This window comes from Bos indicus x Bos taurus, chromosome 2 (assembly GCF_003369695.1).
Source record: "Bos indicus x Bos taurus breed Angus x Brahman F1 hybrid chromosome 2, Bos_hybrid_MaternalHap_v2.0, whole genome shotgun sequence".
NCBI lineage: Eukaryota > Metazoa > Chordata > Mammalia > Artiodactyla > Bovidae > Bos > Bos indicus x Bos taurus.
In genome coordinates, this window is record NC_040077.1 from 115,715,231 (window position 1) to 115,741,008 (window position 25,778).

At 42.7% G+C, this 25,778-nt stretch overlaps 1 protein-coding gene and 1 pseudogene across 4 annotated transcripts in view; one reads left to right on the forward strand and one right to left on the reverse strand.

Annotated features, from left to right (window-relative positions):
• SLC19A3 (solute carrier family 19 member 3) overlaps positions 1-22,798 on the reverse strand; it is a 31,372-nt gene extending 8,574 nt beyond the window's left edge. The window contains exons 1-3 of one of the 3 annotated variants that reach the window (XM_027515250.1): positions 22,673-22,798; positions 20,617-20,786; positions 946-1,097 (exon numbers count right to left, since the gene is read on the reverse strand). In XM_027515250.1, the coding sequence (XP_027371051.1) occupies positions 946-1,095 (150 nt within the window). In that variant the 5' untranslated portion in view covers positions 1,096-1,097; positions 20,617-20,786; positions 22,673-22,798. Of the gene's footprint in view, positions 1-945; positions 1,098-16,196; positions 16,426-20,616; positions 20,787-22,672 lie in introns of those variants that run through there. The other 2 variants (XM_027515239.1, XM_027515259.1) reach the window with 2 other exon arrangements.
• On the forward strand, positions 17,201-18,986 carry LOC113876239 (annotated as a pseudogene). Its single transcript, XR_003506448.1, has one exon. The product of XR_003506448.1 is annotated as a stress-induced-phosphoprotein 1 pseudogene (transcript).
• Positions 22,799-25,778: the final 2,980 nt, after the last annotated feature.

The window sequence follows — 25,778 nt, forward strand, 5'->3', positions numbered from 1 at the left end:
TGCCCCTAAGTGATTTACAGTGCAGCAGAATAAACTTGCCCTTCTGTCCTTATTGCCTCATCACCAAATAAAACAGCATCAATGACCCTTTCAAGTGAAGCCTCACAATCTGCAGTGTCTTCTTAGCTAGGACTGGAGACTACAGAACTAGCCTAGGGTAATTCTTCAACTGGGTCAGGGCACTTCCTTGTTATAAAAAAAAAAAAAAGCGGCGGACCTTTTGAATTAGAGAATTGGGACTTCCAGGGAAGATAAAGCTGGGAGATAAACTGTTAATGTCTCATCTGCTGATAAACAGTTTTTCAAAATTAAGTGTCATAAGGAAAGGCTTCACTGGTGGCTCAGATAGTGAAGAATCTGCCTGCAATGCAGGAGACCTGGGTTCAATCCCTGGGTAGGGAAGATCCCCTGGAGAAGGGAATGGCAACCTACTCCAGTATTCTTGCTTGGAGAATTCCATGGACAGAGAAGCTGGGTGGGCTACAGTCCATGGGGTGGCAAAGAGTTGGACACGACTGAGTAACTAACACTCTCAACACTTTCAAAGAAATGCTACAATTAAAAAAAATATATTCTGCTTATACCCCAGCAAATTAAAAGTTTATTAGGACTAGATCCCGTGCCTGGCAGTGATTGTATTTTAGGATAAGTGTAACAGAATCAATGAGACTTGACATGTTCCCATGCATTAAGTCTAATGTTAGAACTCTGTAAAAGTGAAAATATTTATTATACATGTGATGTGTTTAGGTTTCCCATCTTTGCAAGTGTGAGGAGCGAAGAGTGGTTTGAACAGTTCTATAAAATAACAAATACCATGAAAATGGGATTCACTGAGGTCAGTATATTAATCTTATTTCCAGTTGAATGACACCCTGACTCTATGTCCTTGTGTAAGTCCTGTAAGATTAAACAACATTAAGGTTCGTATGGATATTAACTCACCTCTGCACTGGTCAGGTTTTTATCTGGTCCAGATAAATACACCATAAGAAAGGGTTCTGAGGGTCTCATCATGGAGAAAAATCCAAACAGGCAGAGGATCACAGTGGGATAAATCCAAGACTGGCTCTCTGAAGTCTGGAAACAACTCATGGCTGATCAAGTGAAAACAAAACCAAAATGAACTGAGGTTTATTCTTTCTGGCATTCTGGTTATCATGAAGAGCTGATTTCTAAATGTTTTATGAGAGGACAAAGTTTCCTCTATCTCAAGCTGACCTGAAAAGGTGAGTGATTAACTGCTTTCAAATATTTCTTATGGAAGCCAATCAACCCTACTTTATCAACAAACTTCTTACTCATTATTGCTGGGAGTAGAGGCCCACTTCATAGTGCTCTCCATCATAATCCTGGTAATAAGTAGCTACTAATAAAGGGTAAGGGCACAGCAACCCACTCCAGTATTCTTGCCTGGAGAATCCATGGACAGAGGAGCCTGGCGGGCTACAGTCCATGGGGTTAGAAAGAGTCAGACACAACTGAAGTGACTTAGCATGCAATAAAGGGTAAGGGCTTCCCCAGAGGCTCAGTGGTAAAGAATACTTATGTAATGCAAGAGGTGTGGGTTTGATCCCTGGGTCAGGAAGCTCTCCTGAAGGAGGGCATAGTAACCCACACCAGTATTCTTGCTGAGAGAATCCCACGGGCAGAGACACCTGGCAGGCTGCGGTCCATGAGGTCCCAAAGAGTTGGACATGACTGAAGCGAATGAACACGCACACAATAAATGGTAAATAATGGGCCAATGGACATGTGAAAGTAACTAAAACATCAGCTAGTGAATCTCTGGTGTACAGGCATACCCCAGAGATACTGCGAGTCTTTCAGACCATCACAGCAAAGCAAATATTACAATAAAGTGAGTCACACACTTTTTGGTTTCCCATTGCATATAAGATTGTGTTTACATTGCACCGTAGTCTATTATCTCTGCAAGACCATTATGTCTAACAAAGCACTGTGCATAACTTCATTAAAAAATACTTCATTGCCAAAAAATGCTAACCACCATTAGAGCCTTCTGTGAATCGTAATAATCTTTCTGCCACACTACCATCCAAGATCACTAGTCACAGGTCACCATGAAAAACATTATAAAAATGAAAAAGTCTGAAATATTGTGAGAATTACCAAAAGGTGACACAGAGACAGCTCAGTTCAGTTCAGTTGCTCAGTCGCGTCCGACTCTTTGTGATCCCATGAACTGCAGGATGCCAGGCCTCTCTGTCCATCACCAACTCCCAGAGTCTACCCAAACCCATGTCCATTGAATCAGTGATGCCATCCAACCATCTCATCCTCTGTCGTCCCCTTCTCTTTCTGCCCTCAAGCTTTCCCAGCATCCAGGTCTTTTCCAATGAGTCAGTTCTTCACATCAAGTGGCCAAAGCATTGGAGTTTCAGCTTCAATATCAGTCCTTCCAATGAACACCCAGGACTGATGTCTTTTAGGATGGACTGGTTGTATCTGCTTGCAGTCCAAGGGATTCTTAAGAGTCTTCTCTAACACCACAGTTCTAAAGCATCAATTCTTCGGCACTGAGCTTTCTTTATAGTCCAACTCTCACATCCATACATGACTACTGGAAAAACCATAGCCTTGACTAGATGGACCTTTGTTGACAAAGTAATGTCTCTGCTTTTTAATATGCTGTCTAGGTTGGTCATAACTTTCCTTCCAAGGAGTAAGCATCTTTTAATTTCATGGCTGCAGTCACCATCTTTGGTGATTTTGGAGCCCCCAAAAATAAAATCTGACCCTGTTTCCACTGTTTCCCCATCTATTTCCCATGAAGTGATGGGACCAGATGCCATAATCTTAGTTCTCTGAATGTTGAGCTTTAAGCCAACTTTTTCACTCTCCTCTTTGACTTTCATCAAGAGGCTCTTTAGTTCTTCTTCACTTTCTGCCATAAGGGTGGTGTCATTGGCATATCTGAGGTTATTGATATTTCTCCCGGCAATCTTGATTCCAGCTTGTGCTTCCTCCAGCCCAGTGTTTCTCATGATGTACTCTGCACATAAGTTAAATAAGCAGGGTGATAATATATAGCCTTGACATACTCCTTTTCCTATTTGGAACCAGTCTGTTGTTCCATGTCCAGTTCTAACTGTTGCTTCCTGACCTGCATACAGGTTTCTCAAGAGGCAGATCAGATGGTCTGGTATGCCCATCTCCTTCAGAATTTTCCACAGTTTATTGTGATCCACACAGTCAAAGGCTTTGGCATAGTCAATAAAGCAGAAATAGATGTTTTTCTGGAACTCTTTTGCTTTTCTGATGATCCAGAGAATGTTGGCAATTTGATCTCTGGTTCCTCTGCCTTTTCTAAAACCAGCTTGAACATGTGGAAGTTCACGGTTCACATATTGCTGAAGCCTGGCTTGGAGAATTTTGAGCATTTCTTTACTAGCGTGTGAGATGAGTGCAACTGTGGGGTAGTTTGGACACAGAGACAGGAAGCGAGCAAATGATGTTGGGGAAAATGGTGTGGATAGACTTGCTCAAGGCAGGGTTGCCACAAATCTTCCATTTGTAAAAATGCATAATCTTCAAAGCGTAATTAAGTGCAATAAAAGGAAGTCAGTCTGTGCAAGACCTTCTAGGAGGTCAAACCTAGAACAGAGATTGACTTGGTCAAAGTTTCTATAATCTGCCTAGTACACTTTGCACAGAAACTTCTGACTCTGAAATCTTACTTAATATGCTGAAGGTATTTATTTACACAATTTCTCTCCATCAGACTCTTTCCTTGCTTAGTATTGTGCTTGACACAAAACAGACATCCACATTATTTTTATGTGTCTATGATCTGGGAATTAGTAATTCTTTGGTTAAAAAATTGAGCTGGTAAAGCTCTGACTTGCCATCCTTTTCTTATTTCCCTTCTTTTCCATCTTGGTGTAACTCTGTGTTGTGAAAAGAATGCAGCATGTCTCAGACTGTTCTTCCACTTTTTTTTATGATGGGCCCCATCTCATCTCTAAGTCTGCAGTTTCACACCACTCAAGGGGGCAGGTAGCTTACTGATCATTCATACAAGTTCATACTTCTTTTGCCAGCTCACCAATAACATTGCTTGAAATTCAAATTTCAGACAAAAACTCCGGTGAAGGATCTCATCTGCCAATGCTCAGAAAAACAAGAACAAAGCCTTTATTTTACGGCAGCCACATTTGAGAACATCTTGCTTTTTCATGTGGATTACAATGAGCTTGTGCCTTCATAATTTTGCATCAAATTTTCCCCTGTAAAGGGGACATGTGTTTTGGTGGTCTTGGACATGGTTAAGTTCTCCAACATAATTCACAGGAAAGATACTAACCTGCTGTGAGCCTGAAGTGTTTCCTCTGCACTCACCCTCTCTCTGTCTGCCTGCCACTGGGGCACTCTAGGACTCTTGGCTGCTAATGTCTGGCTGTTCTACCCCCACAGTCCTTACTCCTCACATCCCTCCTTCCTCCCACCCCTCGCCCCCTTTTCCAGGTCATCTTGTCAAGCACTTGCCTCATTGCATAGCCCTTCCCTATTCTGGCCAGTTACTATGCCTGTGAACTTGATTAGCATCAGAATAACTGGGGGTTTGGTGAAAATATGACTTCCTGGACTCCAGCCCTTAAGTGTGTGTGATTCATTCAGTAAGTCTAGTGAGGCCCATGAACCTACATTTATAGGTGCTGAGTGATGCTGATGCCAGAGCCCCAAGGACCCCTGGTTCCTTATCCATGCACTGGGCCGAGCTGCTCCATGCCACAGGGTTGGGAAGGAAGTGGGTAGAAATCAACTAGGGAGAGTTCCCAAACCTACACATAGACCTATTACCCTGAAGTTCTTTGCTGGTCCTCTAAGCCCTGGAATGTAAGAGATAGGTGGAAGACAGTCTGATGTTTCAGATAAGACTCCCAAACCCTGCCCCACCCACTAATCCCTTGATCAGATCATATCTTTGTTAGACATAATGGTCTTGCAGAGATAATAGACTACAGTGCAATGTAAACACAATTTTATATGCAATGGGAAACCAAAAAGTGTGTGACTCACTTTATTGTAATATTTGCTTTGCTGTGGTGGTCTGAAAGATTTGCAGTATCTCTGGGGTATGCCTGTACACCAGAGACTCACTAGCTGATGTTTTACTTACTTTCACATGTCCATTGGCCCATTGTTTACCATTTATTGTGTGCGTGTTCATTCGCTTCAGTCGTGTCGGACTCTTTGCGACCCCATGAATCGCAGCACGCCAGGCCTCCCTGTCCATCACCAACTCCTGGAGTTCACTCAGACTCACGTCCATCAAGTCAGTGATGCCATCCAGCCATCTCATCCTCTGTCGTCCCCTTCTCCTCTTGCCCCCAATCCCTCCCAGCAGCAGAGTCTTTTCCAATGAGTCAACTCTTCACATGAGGTGGCCAAAGTACTAGAGTTTCAGCTTTAGCATCATTCCTTCCAAAGAAATCCAGGGCTGATCTCCTTCAGAATGGACTGCTTGGATCTCTTTGCAGTCCAAGGGACTCTCAAGAGTCTTCTCCAACACCACAGTTCAAAAGCATCAATTCTTCGGTGCTCAGCCTTCTTCACAGTCCAACTCTCACATCCATACATGACCACAGGAAAAACCATAGCCTGGACTAGATGAACCTTTATTGGCAAAGTAATGTCTCTGCTTTTTAATATGCTATCTAGGTTGGTCATAACGTTCCTTCCAAGGAGTAAGCGTCTTTTAACTTCATGGCTGTAGTCACCATCTGCAGTGATTTTGGAGCCCAGAAAAATAAAGTCTGACACTGTTTCCACTGTTTCCCCATCTATTTCCCATGAAGTGGTGGGACCAGATGCCATGATCTTCGTTTTCTGAATGTTGAGCTTTAAGCCAACTTTTTCACTCTCGACTTTCACCTTCATCAAGAGGCTTTTTAGTTCCTCTTCACTTTCTGCCATAAGGGTGGTGTCATCTGCATATCTGAGGTTATTGATATTTCTCCCGGCAACCTTGATTCCAGTTTGTGTTTCTTCCAGTCCAGCGTTTCTCATGATGTACTCTGCATATAAGTTAAATAAGCAGGGTGACAATACACAGTCTTGATGTACTCCTTTTCCTATTTGGAACCAGTCTGTTGTTCCATGTCCAGTTCTAACTGTTGCTTCCTGACCTGCATACAAATTTCTCAAGAGGCAGACCAGGTGGTCTGGTATTCCCATTTCTTTCAGAATTTTCCACAGTTTATTGTGATCCACACAGTCAAAGGCTTTGGCATAGTCAATAAAGCAGAAATAGATGTTTTTCTGGAACTCTCTTGCTTTTTCCATGATCCAGCAGATGTTGGCAATTTGATCTCTGGTTCCTCTGCCTTTTCTAAAACCAGCGTGAACATCAGGAAGTTCACGGTTCACATATTGCTGAAGCCTGGCTTGGAGAATTTTAAGCATTACTTTACTAGCATGTGAGATGAGTGCAATTGTGTGGTAGTTTGAGCATTCTTTGGCATTGCCTTTCTTTGGGATTGGAATCAAAACTGACCTTTTCCAGTCCTGTGGCCACTGCTGAGTTTCCCAAATTTGCTGGCATATTGAGTGCAGCACTTTCACAGCATCATCCTTCAGGATTTGGAATAGCTCAACTGGAATTCTATCACCTCCACTAGCTTTGTTCATAATGATGCTTTCTAAGGCCCACTTGACTTCACATTCCAGGATGTCTGGCTCTAGGTCAGTGACCACACCATCGTGATTATCTGGGTCGTGAAGATCTTTTTTGTACAGTTCTTCTGTGTATTCTTGCCATCTCTTCTTAATATCTTCTGCTTCTGTTAGGTCCATACCATTTCTGTCCTTTATCGAGCCCATCTTTGCATGAAATGTTCCTTTGGTACCTCTGATTTTCTGGAAGAGATCTCTAGTCTTTCCCATTCTGTTGTTTTCCTCTATTTCTTTGCATTGATCGCTGAAGAAGGCTTTCTTATCTCTTCTTGCTATTCTTCGGAACTCTGCATTCAGATGTTTATATCTTTCCTTATCTCCTTTGCTTTTCGCTTCTCTTCTTTTCACAGCTATTTGTAAGGCCTCCCCAGACAGCCATTTTGCTTTTTTTGCATTTCTTTTCCATGGGGATGGTCTTGATCCCTGTCTCCTGAACAATGTCAGAAACCTCATTCCATAGCTCATCAGGCACTCTATCTATCAGATCTAGGCCCTTAAATCTATTTCTCACTTCCACTGTATAATCGTAAGGGATTTGATTTAGGTCATACCTGAATGGTCTAGTGGTTTTCCCTACTTTCTTCAATTTAAGTCTGAATTTGACAATAAGGAGTTCATGGTGAGCCACAGTCAGCTCCTGGTCTTGTTTTTGCTGACTGTATAGAGCTTCTCCATCTTTGGCTGCAAAGAATATAATCAATCTGATTTCAGTGTTGACCACCTGGTGATGTCCATGTATAGAGTCTTCTCTTGTGTTGTTGGAACAAGGTGTTTGCTATGACCAGTGCATTTTCTTGGCAAAACTCTATTAGTCTTTGCCCTGCTTCATTCTGTATTCCAAAGCCAAATTTGGACCAACCCCACGCCGTGGCTACATGGGCACAGGAGGGCCTAGAGGAGCCATCCCACGTTGAAGGTCAGGAAGGGCAGTGGTGAGGAGATACCCCTCATCTAAGGTAAGGAGCATTGGCTGCGCTTTGCTGGAGCAGCCCTGAAGCGATACCCCACGCCCAAGGTAAGAGAAACCCAAGTAAGATGGTAGGTGTTGCAAGAGGGCATCAGAGGGCAAACACACTGAAACCATACTCACAGAAAACTAGTCAATCTAATCACACTAGGACCACAGCCTTGTCTAACTCAATGAAACTAAGCCATGCCCATGGGGCAACCCAAGACGGGCGGGTCATGGTGGAGAGATCTGACAGAATGTGGTCCACTGGAGAAGGGAATGGCAAACCACTTCAGTATTCTTGCCTTGAGAACCCCATGAACAGTATGAAAAGGCAAAATGATAGGATACTGAAAGAGAAACTCCCCAGGTCAGTAGGTGCCCAATATGCTACTGGAGATCAGTGGAGAAATAACTCCAGAAAGAATGAAGGGATGGAGCCAAAGCAAAAAGAATACCCAGCTGTGGATGTGACTGGTGATAGAAGCAAGGTCCGATGCTGTAAAGAGCAATATTGCATAGGAACCTGGAATGTCAGGCCCATGAATCAAGGCAAATTGGAAGTGGTCAAACAAGAGATGGCAAGAGTGAATGTCGACATTCTAGGAATCAGCGAACTCAAATGGACTGGAATGGGTGAATTTAACTCAGATGACCATTATATCTACTACTGCGGGCAGGAATCCCTCAGAAGAAATGGAGTGGCCATCATGGTCAACAAAAGAGTTCGAAATGCAGTACTTGGATGCAATCTCAAAAACGAAAGAATGATCTCTGTTTGTTTCCAAGGCAAACCATTCAATATCACAGTAATCCAAGTCTATGCCCCAACCAGTAATGCTGAAGAAGCTGAAGTTGAATGGTTCTATGAAGACCTACGAGAATTGATGCTTTCGAATTGTGGTGCTGAAGAAGACTCTTGAGAGGCCCTTGGACTGCAAGGAGATCAAACCAGTCAATCCTAAAGGAAATCAACCCTGAATATTCACTGGAAGGACTCATGCTGAAGCTGAAGCTACAATACTTTGGCCACCTGATGCAGAGAGCCAACTCACTGGAAAAGACTTTGATGCTGGGAAAGATTGAAGGCAAAGGAGAAGAGGGAAGCAGAGGATGAGATTTTTAGATAGCATCACCAATTCACTGGACACGAATTTGAGCAAACTCCAGGAGATAGTGAAGGACAGGAAAGCCTGGCATGCTGCCATCCATGGGGTTGCAGAGTCAGACATAACTTAGTGACTGAACAACAACTGGCTCCTTTAGTTGCCACAGCTATTAATATATATATATATATATATATATATATATATATACCCACATATTTTATTATACGTTATATATTTTAATGTATATATTTAAATAACAATGTAAACATATTATATATTTTATCAAATTGTATATTTATATGATATATTTATAATATAAAATTGTAATTTATGTATTATACATTTTATATATATATAAAATATATACATGGCCCCCAATTGCTCAGATACAGAAACTGAGCCTCCCCAAAGCTCATGGGCACTCAGCTATAAAAGGCTAAAGCTGAATTCAGGGTTGGGTTTGTTGGTTCCAAGGTTATATCTTCCTTTTCTCTGATGGGTAATGCTTCCTACTTCCATGGCACCATTTCCACCACCTCCTCATTTCCTTGCCAGCTACCCTGGAAAGCACTATTGATATGAGCTCTAGGATTCCAACCAAACCACCTGGTTATCACCCAAATCCTCGCTCTCCTCCTGGAGAAACCTGAGGCTACTGGTCTCACAATGATTGGAAGTTTTTGGTCACTATATTTTTATCTTATTGACATGCTACGATTTACTGTCATCATGGCTATGACTATGACAATCAAGTTACTTATGCAATTTCTTTGTACAATTTTTACATCTGGAAAATTATTTTTTTAAACCGAAGTACAGTCACTTTAAAATATTGTGTGTTTTAAGTGTACAGCAAAGTGATTCAGTTATATATATATATTTCCTTTTTCAGATTATTTTGCATTATAGATTATTAGAAGATACTGAATATAGCTCCCTGTGGTATACAGTAAATCCCTATTGCTTATCTATTTTATGTATAGTAGTTGTTATCTGTTAATCCCATACTCCTAGTTTGTCCCTCCCTACTTGCCTTTCTCCTTTGGTGACCAGAAGCTTGTTTTCTATGTCTGAGTCTGTTTCTATTTTGTATACACATTCATTTGTATACAGTTTTGGATTCCACATGCAAGTGGTATCATGTAGCATGTTTTAGTCTGACTTATTTCACCAAGCATAATACTGTCCATTCATGTTGCTGCAGATGGTAGTATTTCTATGGGTAATATTCCATTGCACATATGCACACCACATCTTCTTAATTCAATTGTCTGTTGATGGGTACTTGGGCTGCTACCATGTCTTAGCTATTATAAAGAGTGCCACTCTAAACACTGGGATGCATGTGTCATTTTGAATTAGTATTTTTTCTGGATTATATACCCAGGAATGAAATTGCTGGATCATACGGTAATTCTATTTTTAGTTTTAAAGGATTCTCCATATTGTTTTCCTCAGTGGCTGCCAGTTATTTCAATTTTTTTCTGAAAATTTTATGAAGTAGATAAAGGAGGTGGTATTGTCCTTGTTTTATATGTAATGAAACCAAGGGCCAGAGACAAGATTTGCACTGGTTTTCATGTTTAACCAACATCGAAACCTGGACTTGGACTCAGTTTTTCTAATTACAAGGTCAATAATCTTTCCTTTCATACTGTGTTGAGACTGCTTGGCTATATCCTCAGAATTCCAATTCCAATTTATTTTAGAACTGTGTCTTTCAGATGGTCAGTGTCAAAAAATTCTAGTGGGTTGTCAATAGAATTAAAAAAAATGTTTCATAAAAAACAGTAAGTATCAAAGTGCACTGCAGAGTATGCCTGTTTCTTCCAAAACTTTAGTTTGGATTATCAGTTCATCAATACAGTTGATCCTTGAACCACAGGGGGTTAGGGATGCCATCTTTTCACACAGTTGAAAATCAGAGTAGAAGTTATAGTTGGCTTTCTGTGGTCCACTGTTCTACTCTATTCACGATTCTGGATCCATGGATACAACCGAACAGACTGTATTCTACTGTAGTACTTACCACTGAAAAAAGTCTATGACCAAGCACACCTATGCAGCACAAAACCATGTTGTTCAAGGGTTAACTTTATGACCAGGACTTTACATTACATTACTGCATATAGCCACTTGGTTAGATGTTGCAGAGGAAAGAAGAGAACTAAATATCTAATCACATCCCTCATAATAAACTCACCTGTCTATGTCATCATAGAACACCTGTTCTGTCTGGGATGCCCACAGACTTCATGGCAATGCACCATCCTGAAAAAGCTGTTCTCTTGCTACTTTATCCATTTATCATTCCATTTGGACTCCACACAAAATTCTCCTCCTCCTAAAGAGTATTTTAAACTTCCCTTTGCTTCAGTGAATCTAACCTGAGGATATGAATCACATTGATTTTCTGAGTTGGCAGTTTTGAAAGAATATGCTTATCTTTCCCATTTCTGTGTTTTCCAAATATGACAACCCTTTCAAAAGTTGTTCCTGTGGCAGCAATTCTCACATATTACTTCCATGCTCCATCACCATTTTTAAAAAGGTATAAAAACACTGCAGCAGGCAATAGGATGAAAGAGGGGGAAAAAAGGAAAAAAAACGATGGTCTCCAAACAAAATTCAGCCTATCAGGCTACCATGACTTGAAATCTACAATGAAGATGCTGCAAGTAACAAGGGAGGCTGAATGAATCAACAGAGATTTGGAGCCTGGGATACCCTGGAGTGCTCCTAGGAGGGTGAGCTCCTGCTGACAGGTGAGCTGAGCACTGAACTTTAGCCTCTGGTCACTGCTGAGCCACGGTGGCACCTGGCAGGTGGCAGTCTCCTGGCTCAGCCTGCCCCACAGACCAGATCTAGTTGTGCCATCTGTACACACAGGCAGCATATCACACAGGCCCTGGGCGTACACTGCCACGTGCACCACTGGGGTGACCAGCCAGCCCTTGGGCCCTTGAACAAGCCCCCAAACCACCACCACCACCTTTTCGACTGGAAGTGACTCTCCTAAACTACTCTGGGACCTACATGTTCTTTTCTCTTTTTGCTGGCAGGCAGATAATGATTATTTTTCATTAAAATCCACAGCCATCTCATCAGGGTCCCTTCATATTCTACTCTTAAGTCTCCAGCATCTCTCAGTCGCTCATGTGGATCTAGGTCTCAGTTCAGTCAGTTCAGCTGATCAGTTGTGTCCGACTCTGTGACCCCATGAATTGCAGCATGCCAGGGCTCCCTGTCCATCACCAACTCCCAGAGTTCACTCAAACTTCACAACCAAGATAATCACGATGGTATGATCACTCACCTAGAGCCAGACATCCTGGAATGTGAAGTCAAGTGGGCCTTAGAAAGCATCACTATGAACAAAGCTAGTGGAGGTGATGGAATTCCAGTGGAGCTATTTCAAATCCTGAAAGATGATGCTGTGAAAGTGCTGCACTCAATATGCCAGCAAATTTGGGAAACTCAGCAGTGGCCACAGGACTGGAAAAGGTCAGTTTTCATTCCAATCCCAAAGAAAGACAATGCCAAAGAATGCTCAAACTACCGCACAATTGCACTCATCTCACATGCTAGTAAAGTAATGCTCAAAATTCTCCAAGCCAGGCTTCAGCAATATGTGAACCGTGAACTTCCAGATGCTTTAGAAAAGGCAGAGGAACCAGAGATCAAATTGCCAACATCTGCTGGATCATGGAAAAAGCAAGAGAGTTCCAGAAAAACATCTATTTCTGCTTTATTGACTACGCCAAAGCCTTTGACTGTGTGGATCACAATAAACTGTGGAAAATTCTGAAAGAGATGGGAACACCAGACCACCTGACCTGCCTCTTGAGAAACCTGTATGCAGGTCAGGAGGCAACAGTTAGAACTGGACATGGATCTAGGTCTCGAAGGTCCCATATTTTTACTGCTGCTTCCCTTTCTCAGGGTATGTGGGGGCGGCAACCTTCTTAACATAATGTCTTTACTGGCATGTCTTATCTGACTTCACTTTGAGGTGCTCATAAGTTTTTATTTATTTCCTGAAGAAAAAAAAAAATGAAGATTTATTTGTCTTTCAACTATGAACAGTTGGGCTGGGTGTTTCCATCTGCCTTGGAAAAATTTCTTTCTATGCAATCTCTTGCATGTTTTTAGTGTCTTGGTATAGAGTTCAGTTTTTCCTCTTCTCTTTTATTCCAAGAATTGCTGTGTTATTGACTTTTTCCATTTCTACTGTTATTTAACCATATCCTTAAATCTTTCTAACTGCTTTCAAGCAAACATTCTTTTTCATATGAATGTGCATAGCTTTAGTAATAATCTTAGGTATTTCCTGGATTTTATAATATCATCTCTGAAACTCTCAATTTTCTTATATGGACTGCAAAAGAAGTTCATTTGTCATTATAATTCTACAATGTGGGGAAAATGAAACTTTTTTAAATGGAAAGCAAACAAAAAAATTGACTCCTTTTCAAGGAGTTGCAAGGTTAACCCAGAACTCACATTTCTTGGTTCTTAAAGTCCAGACCCTCCACTTTGCTGTATGTACTTCAGTTAGTCTTCACTTGTAGACTCATTGTGTGGAACAAACCTTTTCCACATTTGTTCACACAAAAATTTTTCATGTATTATTCCTATATGCCACAGGGAAACATATTGGGCCTATGACAACTTCATCTAAATTTTAGGCATGGGCAGTGTCCTATTTCCTAATCCAAAGGCTGTGTATATGCATAAAAACTCTTATGACCATAGGTATTTCTAAATATATATTTTCATTTGCATAGGAAGGCAGCTATTAAAAAGCAAGAACTGGGCTTTCTGGTTCTTTGAGGTCTGGGTAGATTTCCTAGCTAAAAATCTTAGTTGATTAGATTCCTCCACCCACTCCCAGAAGATGGAATTCTGCTCAGAGCCAGTTTTCAGAGCTGTGGGGCTCCCTGAGGCAGGGGTCTAGGTGACCTGATCAAAGACCTACAAATCTGGTTTTGTAGAAGTTTCCCAGAACATTTATCTAGAGTACAAGGGATGGGTCAGCACCAAGCAATCATTTTATCATATCCTCTTCCATGCTTGTTTAGAAGATGCTGCCAGAACTAGCTGAGATGCTGGTAATTTAGAGGGAAACTATCTAGAAGCCCCAGTCTCTACCCCATTCCCATCCACCCCTCCTTACTAATTGTTCCATTCACCTTTGAGAGGGTGCTTGACAAGACAACCAGCATCTGAGAAGGGGACTGGCCTAATTTTCACATTATTCTCCAGAATCTCACACCTATCTCAAACAACACAGCATGAGACTGGTAATTCAAAGGGATCATGCATCACACAACCTCTAAATTCCAAAGGGGCTGGGCAGCTGGGAAGTAGATGACATTTGCAAATGGCTTCACTCCCCAACGGAGAAGGCAATGGCACCCCACTCCAATACTTTTGCCTGGAAAATCCCAGGGACAGAGGAGCGTGATAGGCTGCAGTCCATGGGGTCGCTAAGAGTCGGGCACGACTGAGCGACTTCACTTTTACTTCACTCCCCAAGGCCCAAAGCCTTTGTGAAAATAGAGTTAGGGCCAATATTTGTTACATTTTCCAAAAAACTCAAGCTCCCCTTTTAGATTTTTCAACCCTGCCACACCAAGCCCCTCAACAGACAGACGCAAATCAAAACTTTAATCACTGAAAAGTGAAACATCTGCATTTTGCTGATAGAGTATAACAACTAATTATGCCTTTTAATCTATTTACTACTAAAACAGAAGAGAATATAATTTTGAGTAAAACATCCAAATCCAAGTCTGCTTAAGCAAGGCAAGATGATGCTGGAGGAAGGCCTGGGGAAATGCCTCCAGGGAATTGCTTAACTACTATTGCTCTGTTGCAAAATCAAGGTTGGAGAGTGGTTTCACCAGTTTCTACTGAGAGACTGACTGCATTTTAGCTGTGACTTCATCTTATTTAAAATGCATTAATACTTATCACTACTTCATTCCATACAGAAAAACTAATTTCACATAATAGACTCTAGTACCAGAGAGTACCATTTAGAAGAAAACAGATCTTTATGACCAGGGCTGGTAAATATTTCATTGCAATGACAACAAGGACTAAACTTAAAACAAAAAGAAAGATAAATGGAATTTCATTAAAAAACCATATTTGCTCTTTAAGAGATACCATTTAGAAACCAGAAAGGAAAATCACAGAAAATGCTTCATAACCACTAGAAGGTCTGAGTACAAAAACACTAGCATACCAAATGTTCACAAAGATTTAGTGCAACTGGGTTGAGACAGTTGCTTGGGACAAAGTGAAATGGTACCAATTCTTTGGAAAACCTTTTGGCAATCTATATAAGAAAGTTCATGTGATTCATAATAGTAAAAAAAAAAAAAAAAGGGAAGCAACTGAAATGTCCATTAAAAGGTGAATGAATAACCAATACTGTATATTTAAGCAACTAATACTGATTTTAATCAGCAATAGAAAAGAATGATTTGCAAAAATTTGGGTGAATATGGAAAACATTATGCTGTTCTAAAGAACCAAGACTCAAAGCCATACAGTTTCATTAATACATATAAAGCCCTAAGACAAGCACTACTAATCTGTAGTGATAGAAATTAGGTCAGTAGTTGCATGGGGTAGGAGATGGGGGTGGGGACTAACTGCAGTAGAACAAGGGAACTTTCTGGAGTGATGAAAAAGCTCTACATCTTTTTTTTTTTCCTTTCTTTTAAAAAAATTATTATTTTTTTTTTTACTGTAGTGGTGATTATAAACTTAGATTTGTCAGAATCTATTTGCACTTTATGTATATTATATGCCTCAATAAAGGTAATTTTTAAAAAAGGAGTGAATCATTAATACATGGACTAAAACAAGTAAATCTCAAATATTATGCTGCCTAAAAAGAATCCAGACACACAAAAACATCCTTATATGATACACCACTGATTAAAATTAGAAGGAGGGGCAGGACGTGGCAACTGTCTGTAAAGGCACAAGAGAGAACTTTCTGGGGATAATGAAATATCCTAAGTTCTGGTATGCTAGTGTTACATACATGTATGCAATTATAGACACTCAAGCTAAAAATCTATACTTTGTATATTGCATGTACATTATACTTCAATTAACAGAAACATATCCCTTACCTTCCACCACCCCTTCACCCCCCATCAGAGCATTTTACTGTGTATGACTCTCCAAAGCCCTGGAACTTTCCTACTGCTGCAACTACTAAGGTTTTCCCAAATTCTATAATGGAGCAGGCCCTCAATTTAATCTGAAAATAGAACAGCATCTTTGAAATTGGGTCTGTCCTAGAATATTAGAATGGAAACAGGGCTCATAAATCAAACTCAGGACAGGCCAACAAACTTTGCAAGTCTGACCACATATAACATCCTAAAAAATAATACAGATAGAGTCAGAATTACCTGTTCCTTCTGTGCCCTGAACTTATTTCTTCCTAGAACCTAGTCCAATTTCCTGCCTTCAGATCCAACTTTGGCTCCCTCCTGCCAGCAGCCGCTGTGAGTCCCTATCACAATGTCCCTTCCTTTCATTGGAGTCTCAAGTCCTCCTCCTTCAGAACTGAGTTGTCAGGAGCAATGGCTTTATATGCACCAAACCACACCTCCTTCTAATGCTTTCGTATCTTGGAACCCACCCTCTTCCGAAGCCACCCTCTTTGGAATGCTGTTGAATAAGATCGAGATTCAGATTTTTCTAAAACACAGATGATTGAAAGTGAAAGTTACTTGCACAGCTGTATCTGACTCTTTGTGACCCCATGAACTGTATGTAGCCTGCCAGCTCCTCTGTCCATGAAATTCCCCAGGCAAGAATACTGGCGTGGGTTGCTATTCCCTTCTGCAACAGATGATTAGGGAGGTAAACATATCAAAACACTTTCTTCTGAGTAATATTACTGAAGTAATCTAGTTTCTCCAGAATTTTGTCGAAGTGACTTAGAATCGCAGGAAACTATGAAGTAGCCCTATTACCCATCAGCCACTCATAATCCTTCAGGTATCTCCCTCCTCCCAAACAAATCAAACCCAAAACCATGGACTCCTCACTGAAATGAAGCATCCACACTTCAAAAAGTAATTAGGTCCAGATATTCAATATGCTTCCCAGGTGGCTCAGATGGTAAAGAATCCTCTTGTCAATGCAGGAGACTCAGGTCCCATTCCTGGGTCGGGAAGATCCCCTGGAAAAGGAAACGGCAACCCACTCCAGTATTCTTGCCTTGGAAATCCCACGGACAAAGGAGCCTGGCAGATTACGGTCCATGGGGTCCCAAAGAATTGGACACGACTTAGCGACTGAATAACAACAATAAGATTCAACATTCAGGCTGAGGTAGTTCTGCTTTTGGTCAAAACCATAGCAAGAGTAGATACAAGTGACCTTTAAAATACATGCTTCAAGCGTGCGGTTGGGAACGCGGAGCCGACGGAGTCTATTCAACGGGGTTCCGGACCGGGCTATGAAGCAGGTAAATGAGCTCAAAGAGAAGGGCAACAAGGCCCTGAGTGCCGGCAACATTGACGATGCGCTGCAGTGCTACTCCGAAGCCATTAAGTTAGACCCCCAGAACCACGTGCTCTACAGCAGTCGCTCCGCGGCCTATGCCAAGAAGGGAGACTACCAGAAGGCTTACGAGGACGGCTGCAAGACCGTTGACCTGAAGCCTGACTGGGGCAAGGGCTATTCACGAAAAGCAGCGGCTCTTGAATTCTTAAACCGATTTGAAGAAGCCAAGCAAACCTATGAGGAGGGTTTAAAACATGAAGCAAACAATCCTCAGCTCAAAGAAGGTTTACAGAATATGGAGGCCCGGCTGGCAGAAAGGAAATTCATGAACCCTTTCAACATGCCTAATCTGTACCAGAAGTTGGAGAGTGATCCCAGGACCAAGACTCTGCTCGCAGATCCTACCTACCGGGAACTGATCGAGCAGCTGCAGAACAAGCCGTCCGACCTGGGCACGAAACTGCAAGATCCCCGGATCATGACTACTCTTAGCGTCCTGCTCGGAGTTGATCTGGGCAGTATGGATGAAGAGGAGGAAGTTGCAACACCTCCACCACCACCTCCTCCCAAAAAGGAGACAAAACCAGAGCCAATGGAAGAAGATCTTCCAGAGAATAAGAAGCAGGCGCTGAGAGAAAAAGAGCTGGGGAATGAAGCCTACAAGAAGAAAGACTTTGACACGGCCTTGAAGCACTACGACAAAGCCAAAGACCTGGATCCCACCAACATGACGTACATAACCAACCAAGCAGCCGTGTACTTCGAAAAGGGTGACTATGGTCAATGCCGGGAGCTTTGTGAGAAGGCCATTGAAGTGGGGCGAGAAAACCGAGAAGACTACCGACAGATTGCCAAAGCTTATGCACGAATTGGCAACTCTTACTTCAAAGAAGAAAAGTACAAGGATGCCATCCATTTCTATAACAAGTCTCTGGCAGAGCACCGAACCCCAGATGTGCTCAAGAAATGCCAGCAGGCAGAGAAAATCTTGAAGGAGCAAGAGCGGCTGGCCTACAAAAACCCTGACCTGGCCTTGGAGGAGAAGAACAAAGGCAATGAGTGTTTTCAGAAAGGGGACTACCCCCAGGCCATGAAGCACTACACGGAAGCCATCAAACGGAACCCCAAAGACGCCAAGCTGTACAGCAACCGAGCTGCCTGCTACACCAAGCTCCTGGAGTTCCAGCTGGCGCTCAAGGACTGTGAGGAGTGCATCCAGCTGGAGCCAACCTTCATCAAGGGTTATACCTGGAAAGCAGCTGCCCTGGAGGCGATGAAGGACTACACGAAAGCCATGGATGTCTACCAGAAAGCAGTCGACCTGGACTCTAACTGCAAGGAGGCCGCAGATGGTTACCAGCACTGCATGATGGCCCAGTATAACCGACACGACAGCCCCGAGGATGTGAAGCGGCGGGCCATGGCCGACCCGGAGGTGCAGCAAATAATGAGTGACCCGGCCATGCGGCTCATCCTGGAACAGATGCAGAAGGACCCCCAGGCGCTCAGCGAACACTTAAAGAACCCTGTGATAGCACAGAAGATCCAGAAGCTGATGGATGTGGGTCTGATAGCCATCCGGTGATGACTTGCGCATCATCCCCTTCCCTTCGCCCTCATGTGGAAAGAGGAGCTGGGACCGTGGCACGCAGCATGGAGCAGAAGGAAGAGAAGGGGCGACAAGCGAACAGCGTATCTATATATTTATACAGACCTACATGGAAGATTCAGAGACTTACACTCGCGCATTCGTGCAGGTGCTGCCTCTGGGCCCTCCCAGCACACGCATGGTCCTTCCCCTGCCCCCCAGTCGCTGTCTCGGCTGCTCTCCCATAGTTGGTTATTTTTTATTTGGGGCAGTGGGCTTGTATGGGGAGGGGAGGGTGTTCTTCCCAACCTCAGGTCCCAACTGTCTTCATTCACATTGTTAACTCCACGTCCTCTTCTCCAATAAAACAAGTCAGTCAGGCGTGGTTATAAAAAAAAAAAATAAAATAAAATAAAATACATGCTTCAAGTCTTATTTTATCATATTTGGCATCACTTTTTTTTTTTAATTTGCACAAAACATTTGTTGATAAATTGATCATCCCCTCTCAGATTGTTTATTCTCTGTGTGTCTATGGTTAGATAAATCTGGTGTCTGATGTAGCTGGATGGATATTCCTATTTAACCATTCCTATTTAAACTGGTGGAAGACTTTGATAGAAGTCAACCATCACATCCTGTCACTGAAATGCAATGTGGTAACTAGTCAAAAATACGGAGTGGGTGGAAGTGGAGGGGAAAGTGGTGTTTCAAGGAAAACCTAGGCATTGTTTGAGCTATTTTACAACTCTGCAGTAACTCGGGCTTCCCTGATGGCTCAGGGGTTTAAGAATCCACCTGCCAATGCAGGAGACATGGGTTCTTTCCCTGGGTTGGGGAGATCCCCTGGAGAAGGAAAAGGCAACCCACTCCAGGATTTTTGCCTGAGAAATCTCATGGACAGAGTAGCCTGGTGGGCTACAGTCCATGGGGTCACCAAGAGTCAGACATGACTGAGCGACTGAGCCCTGAATTGTAATAACTCACAGGCAATGTGAAAGAACTCTTGTCTGTAGACATGAAAATGAGTTCTATCCAAGGAAGACATAGCCTTTTGCCCCTCTTTTCCATGGAAAACCAGTTTTACCTCCATTTCAACATTCCTGACCTATAATGTACCAATTTCAGGGATTCTTCTTTGATCTGGTTCTAACAGCTTTAAGTGGAGTGGAGTTGCTCAGTTGTGTCTGACTCTTTGTGACCCCATGGACTGTAGTCTACCAGGCTCCTCTGTCCATGGGATTTTCCAGGCAATAGTACTGGAGTGGGGTGCCATTTCTTTCTCCAGGGGACCTTTCCGACCCAGGGATTGAATCCGGGTCCCAGTTTCCTTATTAATGAGTTAATAAAATCTTTATTGCATGCATTTATTTTATATCTGTATGAGTCATGACTATTTCTTTCTGAAAATTATCTTTTAATATTTGTTAAGCATTTGCTGTGCCTCGGCCCTATGCACATAACCTCTAATTTACTCTTCTGAATTTAAATGATATGGGACTAGTTGTTAAAACTACCAAATCAGCTTTAATATTTTGACATCTCACTACAGACTGCCCAGCCTTAAGCTCATTTATTTAATCCCCCCTCCCCAACCCCCGCCCCCTGCCCCCGCCTCTGCCTAGGTTTGGGTTTGCTGTGATCAGTATGGTCCTGTGGAAAGAGACTTTGGAGTCTGAAGCCCATGTTCCTCCTTGCCCCACCCTTGTTTGTAGCAAGTAACCTACCTTTCCGAGCCACCTCTTAAAATGTAGGTAATCACATCCACCGCATTAGGTTGCCTCGGGAGCTGCTCCATCTGGTTCTCGGCCCCTATGAGGGAATCAGTCCACCTCCCTTCCTGTTTCTCTCATACAGGCGGGCATTGCAAATCCAACCAGAATGAACACAGCTGGGCCTGCATAGTTCAGAGACAGTAATTTCCAGAAACACACACAGTAGTTCATTTCACCTAAACTGCTAAGGTTGTGTATGTGTCTCTGAGTGTGTGCACGCTTGGCTGCTCTGTTGTGTCTGACTCTCTGTGGCCCCATGGACTGTAGCCCACCATGCTCCTCTGTCCATGGGATTTTCCAGGCAAGAATACTGGAGTGGGTTGCCATTTCCTACTCCAGCAGATTGCCATTTCCTACTCCGGGATGGAACCCATTATCTCTTTTGTCTCCCACTAGCTTCCTTGGTGGCTCAGACAGTAAATAATCCACCTGCAATGTAGGAGACCTGGGTTTAATACCTGGGTTGGGAAGATGACCTGAAGGAGGACATGGCAATCCACTCCAGTATTCTTGTCTGGAGAATCCCCATGCACAGAGGAACCTGGCAGGCTGCAGTTCATGGGGTCACAAAGAGTGGGACATGACTGAGAGACTAAGCACAGCGCCACCTGGGAAGAGAGCCAAATCAATTCACCTTTAAATATTTACGCTTGAATTGCATTTACCATTACCCAAACTTGAGACACCACTGTTGGCCCATAACCAATAATGACTGAAAGAAACTAGTATTTTTGTCCATTTCAGCTACCACTAAGATAGTCTGAAGAAAAACATACCAGCATACTTCCCAGCTACCATGGGTTCAGTTCCAGACCACCCCAATAAAGCAAATATTGCAATAAGGAGAGTCACTGGAGCTTTTTCCTTTCCCAGGACATGTAAAAATTTATGTTTACACTATATTGTAGCCTATTAAGCATGCAATAGCATTATGTCTAAAAAAACCCATGTTCATACCTTGATTTAAAAATACTTCAGTAAGAAAAATGTTAACCATCATGTGAGCCTTCAGCAAATAGTGGGAGTAACAGCAAAACTCACAGACCACCGTAACAAATACAATAATAATTTAAAGTCAGAAATACTGCAAAAATTACCAAAAGGGACAGACACAGAAGGGAGCAAATGCTGCTGGAACTATTGTGCGGATAGACTTGCTCGCAGAGGTGAGGTTGCCCAAACCTTCAGTTTGTATATAAAACTCAATAAAGGGAAGTATGTCTGTATCTGGAAGTTATGTTTACGGCTCTTTAAAATATATATCTTAATGAAATACATCTTCTACCTCAGGAGACTCTGATGTCTGCAGACGGAAAACTCTTCTGTGTATTTTTATAAATATTATTTCCATTACCCTTGAAAAATTTTAAGCACTCCACAAGCTCAAAGTGTTTGCATATTTACCTCGGCAACAAGGTCTTGATGAGTCATTGTTATACACGTTATTTGATGAATGGTATCCTTTCCAGAGTATCATTGTAAGGTACACGTTGCGTTATTTGTTAACTTCAATCACAGTCGTCTCAACAGGATCCCAGATCTCCTAACTTCAAAGTTTCCGTTCTTTCCCTCACTAGGACCTCTTCGACATTCTTGGATGAGGATTCAGAATTGTGCTTTAAGATTTCTTTACAGTTAAAAATCTGTGACCATGGATGTAACCATGGGGAATGCTGGCCCTGTATCAGAATTCTGGTTTTATGTAATCTGTTTTTTCCAGATGGTTGAGAGTAACAATTGTAGCCAAATCTACTTGCGCGCGTCTCAGCACTGTGTTTGGCAGGGCTGAGGATCCCAGGGGAGCCGCAGCAGGAAGGAGCTGGCAGTCCGCCAAGGGCTGGGGGTGGGGGGCGGGGGTGGCGTGTAACCCAGGCCAGTCTGAACCCGCCCGCGGCAGCGCAGGTGCCCGCCCCCTCACGCTCCCAACGGTGGGGGAGGGGAGACAAGGCTGCCGAAGGATGAAGGTATCTGTTTCATCAATTAATTTACCTCCCAGAGACATCCTTACCTACAGCAGGGGATTTCTGCTCACCAACTCGCTCACAGCCTGGGTTATCAAGTTCGGGGGACCAGCAACCTCGCCAGTCCGGTCCAGTGAACCAGGATCTAAAGGTAGCGCGGGGCTGTGGGCGAGGCGGGGTGGTGGGCGGGGCCGGGACCGGGCTGGAGCGGGGCCATGGGCGGGGCGGAGGCGGAGCCGGCCCTACTAGGAGTCGGAAACCCCGCTCCAACGTTTTTCGAGTGCTCTTCACAAGCTTCCAGAACCTTTAAACTGGAGGCGGGAATCCGCGGTTTGTGGGCAAACACCTCTGTATGCAGAAAGACTAACTGAAAGTAGTGTATCCATACTCGCTTGATACCCAGTGTGACAACGCAAGAGACACTGGGAGCAGTGCCAATCATCTGCTTTTAAATATGACATTTCGTGTAAATTTGCAAGATCAAGCTAGTCAATCTGGAAGGAAATCAACCCTAAATAGTCAGTGGGAGGACTGATGCTGAACCTGACGCTCCAATACTTTGGCCACCTGTTGTGAATAACCAACTCATTGGAAAAGACCCTCATGCCAGGAAAGATTGAAGGCAAAGGAGAAGAGGGCGACAGAGGATGAGATGGTTAGATAGCATCATCCACTCAATGGACATGAATTTGAGCAAACTCTGGGAGATAGTGAAACATAGGGAAGGCTGGTATGCTGCATTTCATGGGGTCTCAAAGAGTCGGACACCACTGAACAACATCATAAATCCATTTATTCTGGAAGCTTATGAGAGAGATTCAGCCATGATCCAGTTTTGCAAATAAGATGATCGAGGAAATAAGACTGTTAAATATAGAAGCCTAGATTTTTGTCAGGTTATCTTTGTCAGGTTGTGTTTATAATCACTGGTTCTGTTTCTGCTTTTTAATTGGAGGATAATTGCTTTGCATGGATGAGAGAGTTGGACTATAAAGAAAGCTGAGCACCAAAGAATTGATGCTTTTGAACTGTGGTGTTGGAGAAGACTCCTGAGAGTCTCTTGGACAGCAAGGAGATCCAACCAGTCCATCCTAAAGGAAATCAGTCCTGAATATTCATTGGAAGGACTGATTCTGAAGCTGAAACTCCAATACTTCGGCCACCTGATGTGAAGAACTGACTCATTGGAAAAGACCCTGATGCTGGGAAAGATGGGAGGAAAAGGGGACGACAGAGGATGAGATGGTTGGATGGCATTACCAACTCAATGGACATGAGTTTGAGTAAACTCCAGGAGTTGGTGATGGACAGGGAGGCCTGGTGTGCCACAGTCCATGTGGTTGCAAAGAGTCAGACATGACTGAACTGAACTGCCATACAGTAGCCATAAGTATACATATGTCCCCTCTCTCTTGAGTCTTGATTTTGGTTTTAAAGATGGTGGGTGGAGTGGTTTTCTGGTGCTTTGGAATTTTCTAAAACAAATAGTTCATTTATTAAATACTGTTTATGAAGCATAGTGTGAGTATTGTGTAGTGTGAAAGTTGCTCAGTCATATCTGACTCTTTGCAACTCCATGGACTACACAGTCCATGGAATTCTCCAGGCCAGAGTACTAGAGTAGGTAGCCTTTCCCTTCTCCAGTGGATCTTCCCAACCGAGGGATCAAACTCAGGTCTCCTGCATTGCAGGTGGTTCTTTACCAGCTGAGCCACAAGGGAAGCCCAAGAATACTGAAGTGGGTAGCCTATCCCTTCTCCAGTGGATCTTCCTGACCCAGAAATTGAACCGGGGTCTCCTGCATTGCAGGTGGATTCTTTACCAACTAAGCTATCAGGGAAGTCCAGATTTTTTAAAAAAGCATTATGAAATTCTCATTGGTAAATGGATTAAAAAAAAATTATTTTCTGTATCTGCCGGTGCCAGCCGGCAAAGTCGATCAGGTCTCAAGAACGTGCACAGCGGGGCTAAGAAAGAAACTAAAGCAAGAGACTACAACAAAGATGGGGTCGAGAGGTTCAGACACGTCTCCACGAAGGGATGCAGTCTGACACCAACTTTATTCAGCATCTCATATTTATACAGAAGAGCGTGAGAAAGACAAGACAGTTGACGTTTTTTCTTGGTTGGCCTATACATCTTACAAACAGTCACAAGAAATCTTGAGAGCATGGGAATGGCTCCCTGTTATTATTTCTTACACCAGATAACATTTCTCTGTGCGTGAAAAGTGTGCACAGAATTCCAGGTGCCTGCAGTAAATAAGCGCCTAATCTCTGGGGTGGCGGGACAGAGAGCTATGTTTGCAAGCAAACCCTCAAGGACTGAGGCAGCTCCCAGAGCTGTGTCCTTTGGACAAAGGACCCCATTCTCACGGGCAGCTCCCCGCATCTCCCCCTTTCTTTTTATATAGGCGCACACTTATGTTCTTTTAACCGCAGACCATTTCCATAGATGGAAGCCTTTATCATCCATAGATCATCAATCAGTTTTTTAATTAAATAAGGTGCAAGAAATAAAACAGTTAAAATTATTAAGAATAGTCCTCCTATGGCTGCTCTCAAGTACCAAATACTATTGACAGTAGGTACATGTCGAAAAAGTTCTTTAACAAAAGACTCAGCTCTTTTTGCAACATCCAAATCAGGTCTGGGTGCATTTTCAATGTTCATTATTTCCTGATGTAGATGCAGCAAATCTAAGGAAATATTTTCATTATGCCAAATACCTTCTAAATGAGCTTTCACCTTATCCCAAGCAGTTATACTACCATTATATTTTTTGGGAGTAACACAGATCCATCGAAAATCAGCATGACATTGTACTCGTAATCTCAACTTTATACTTTGAACCTCTTTACCTAAAAGTTTTACAACATCATAAAGGGCATTCAATCGATCTTCTAGCTTTTTGTCAATATCTTTCTGAGTCCCCAGGGCAACGGATGTATTTTGTGCCAGATTATTAACAAAAGTTGCAGTTTGCACTGATTGTGCCAAGGACAGGGCTGCAGTAATCGAGGAAGCAATAAGAGTTACCAAAGCTACAAATCCCAGAATTATTAACCCTATTCCCCTGTGATAATGCATTAAAGCATCCTCTACTTCTCTCCAAAGTTTAAGTTCCCTTTCATCATACCAAGACCCATTAATC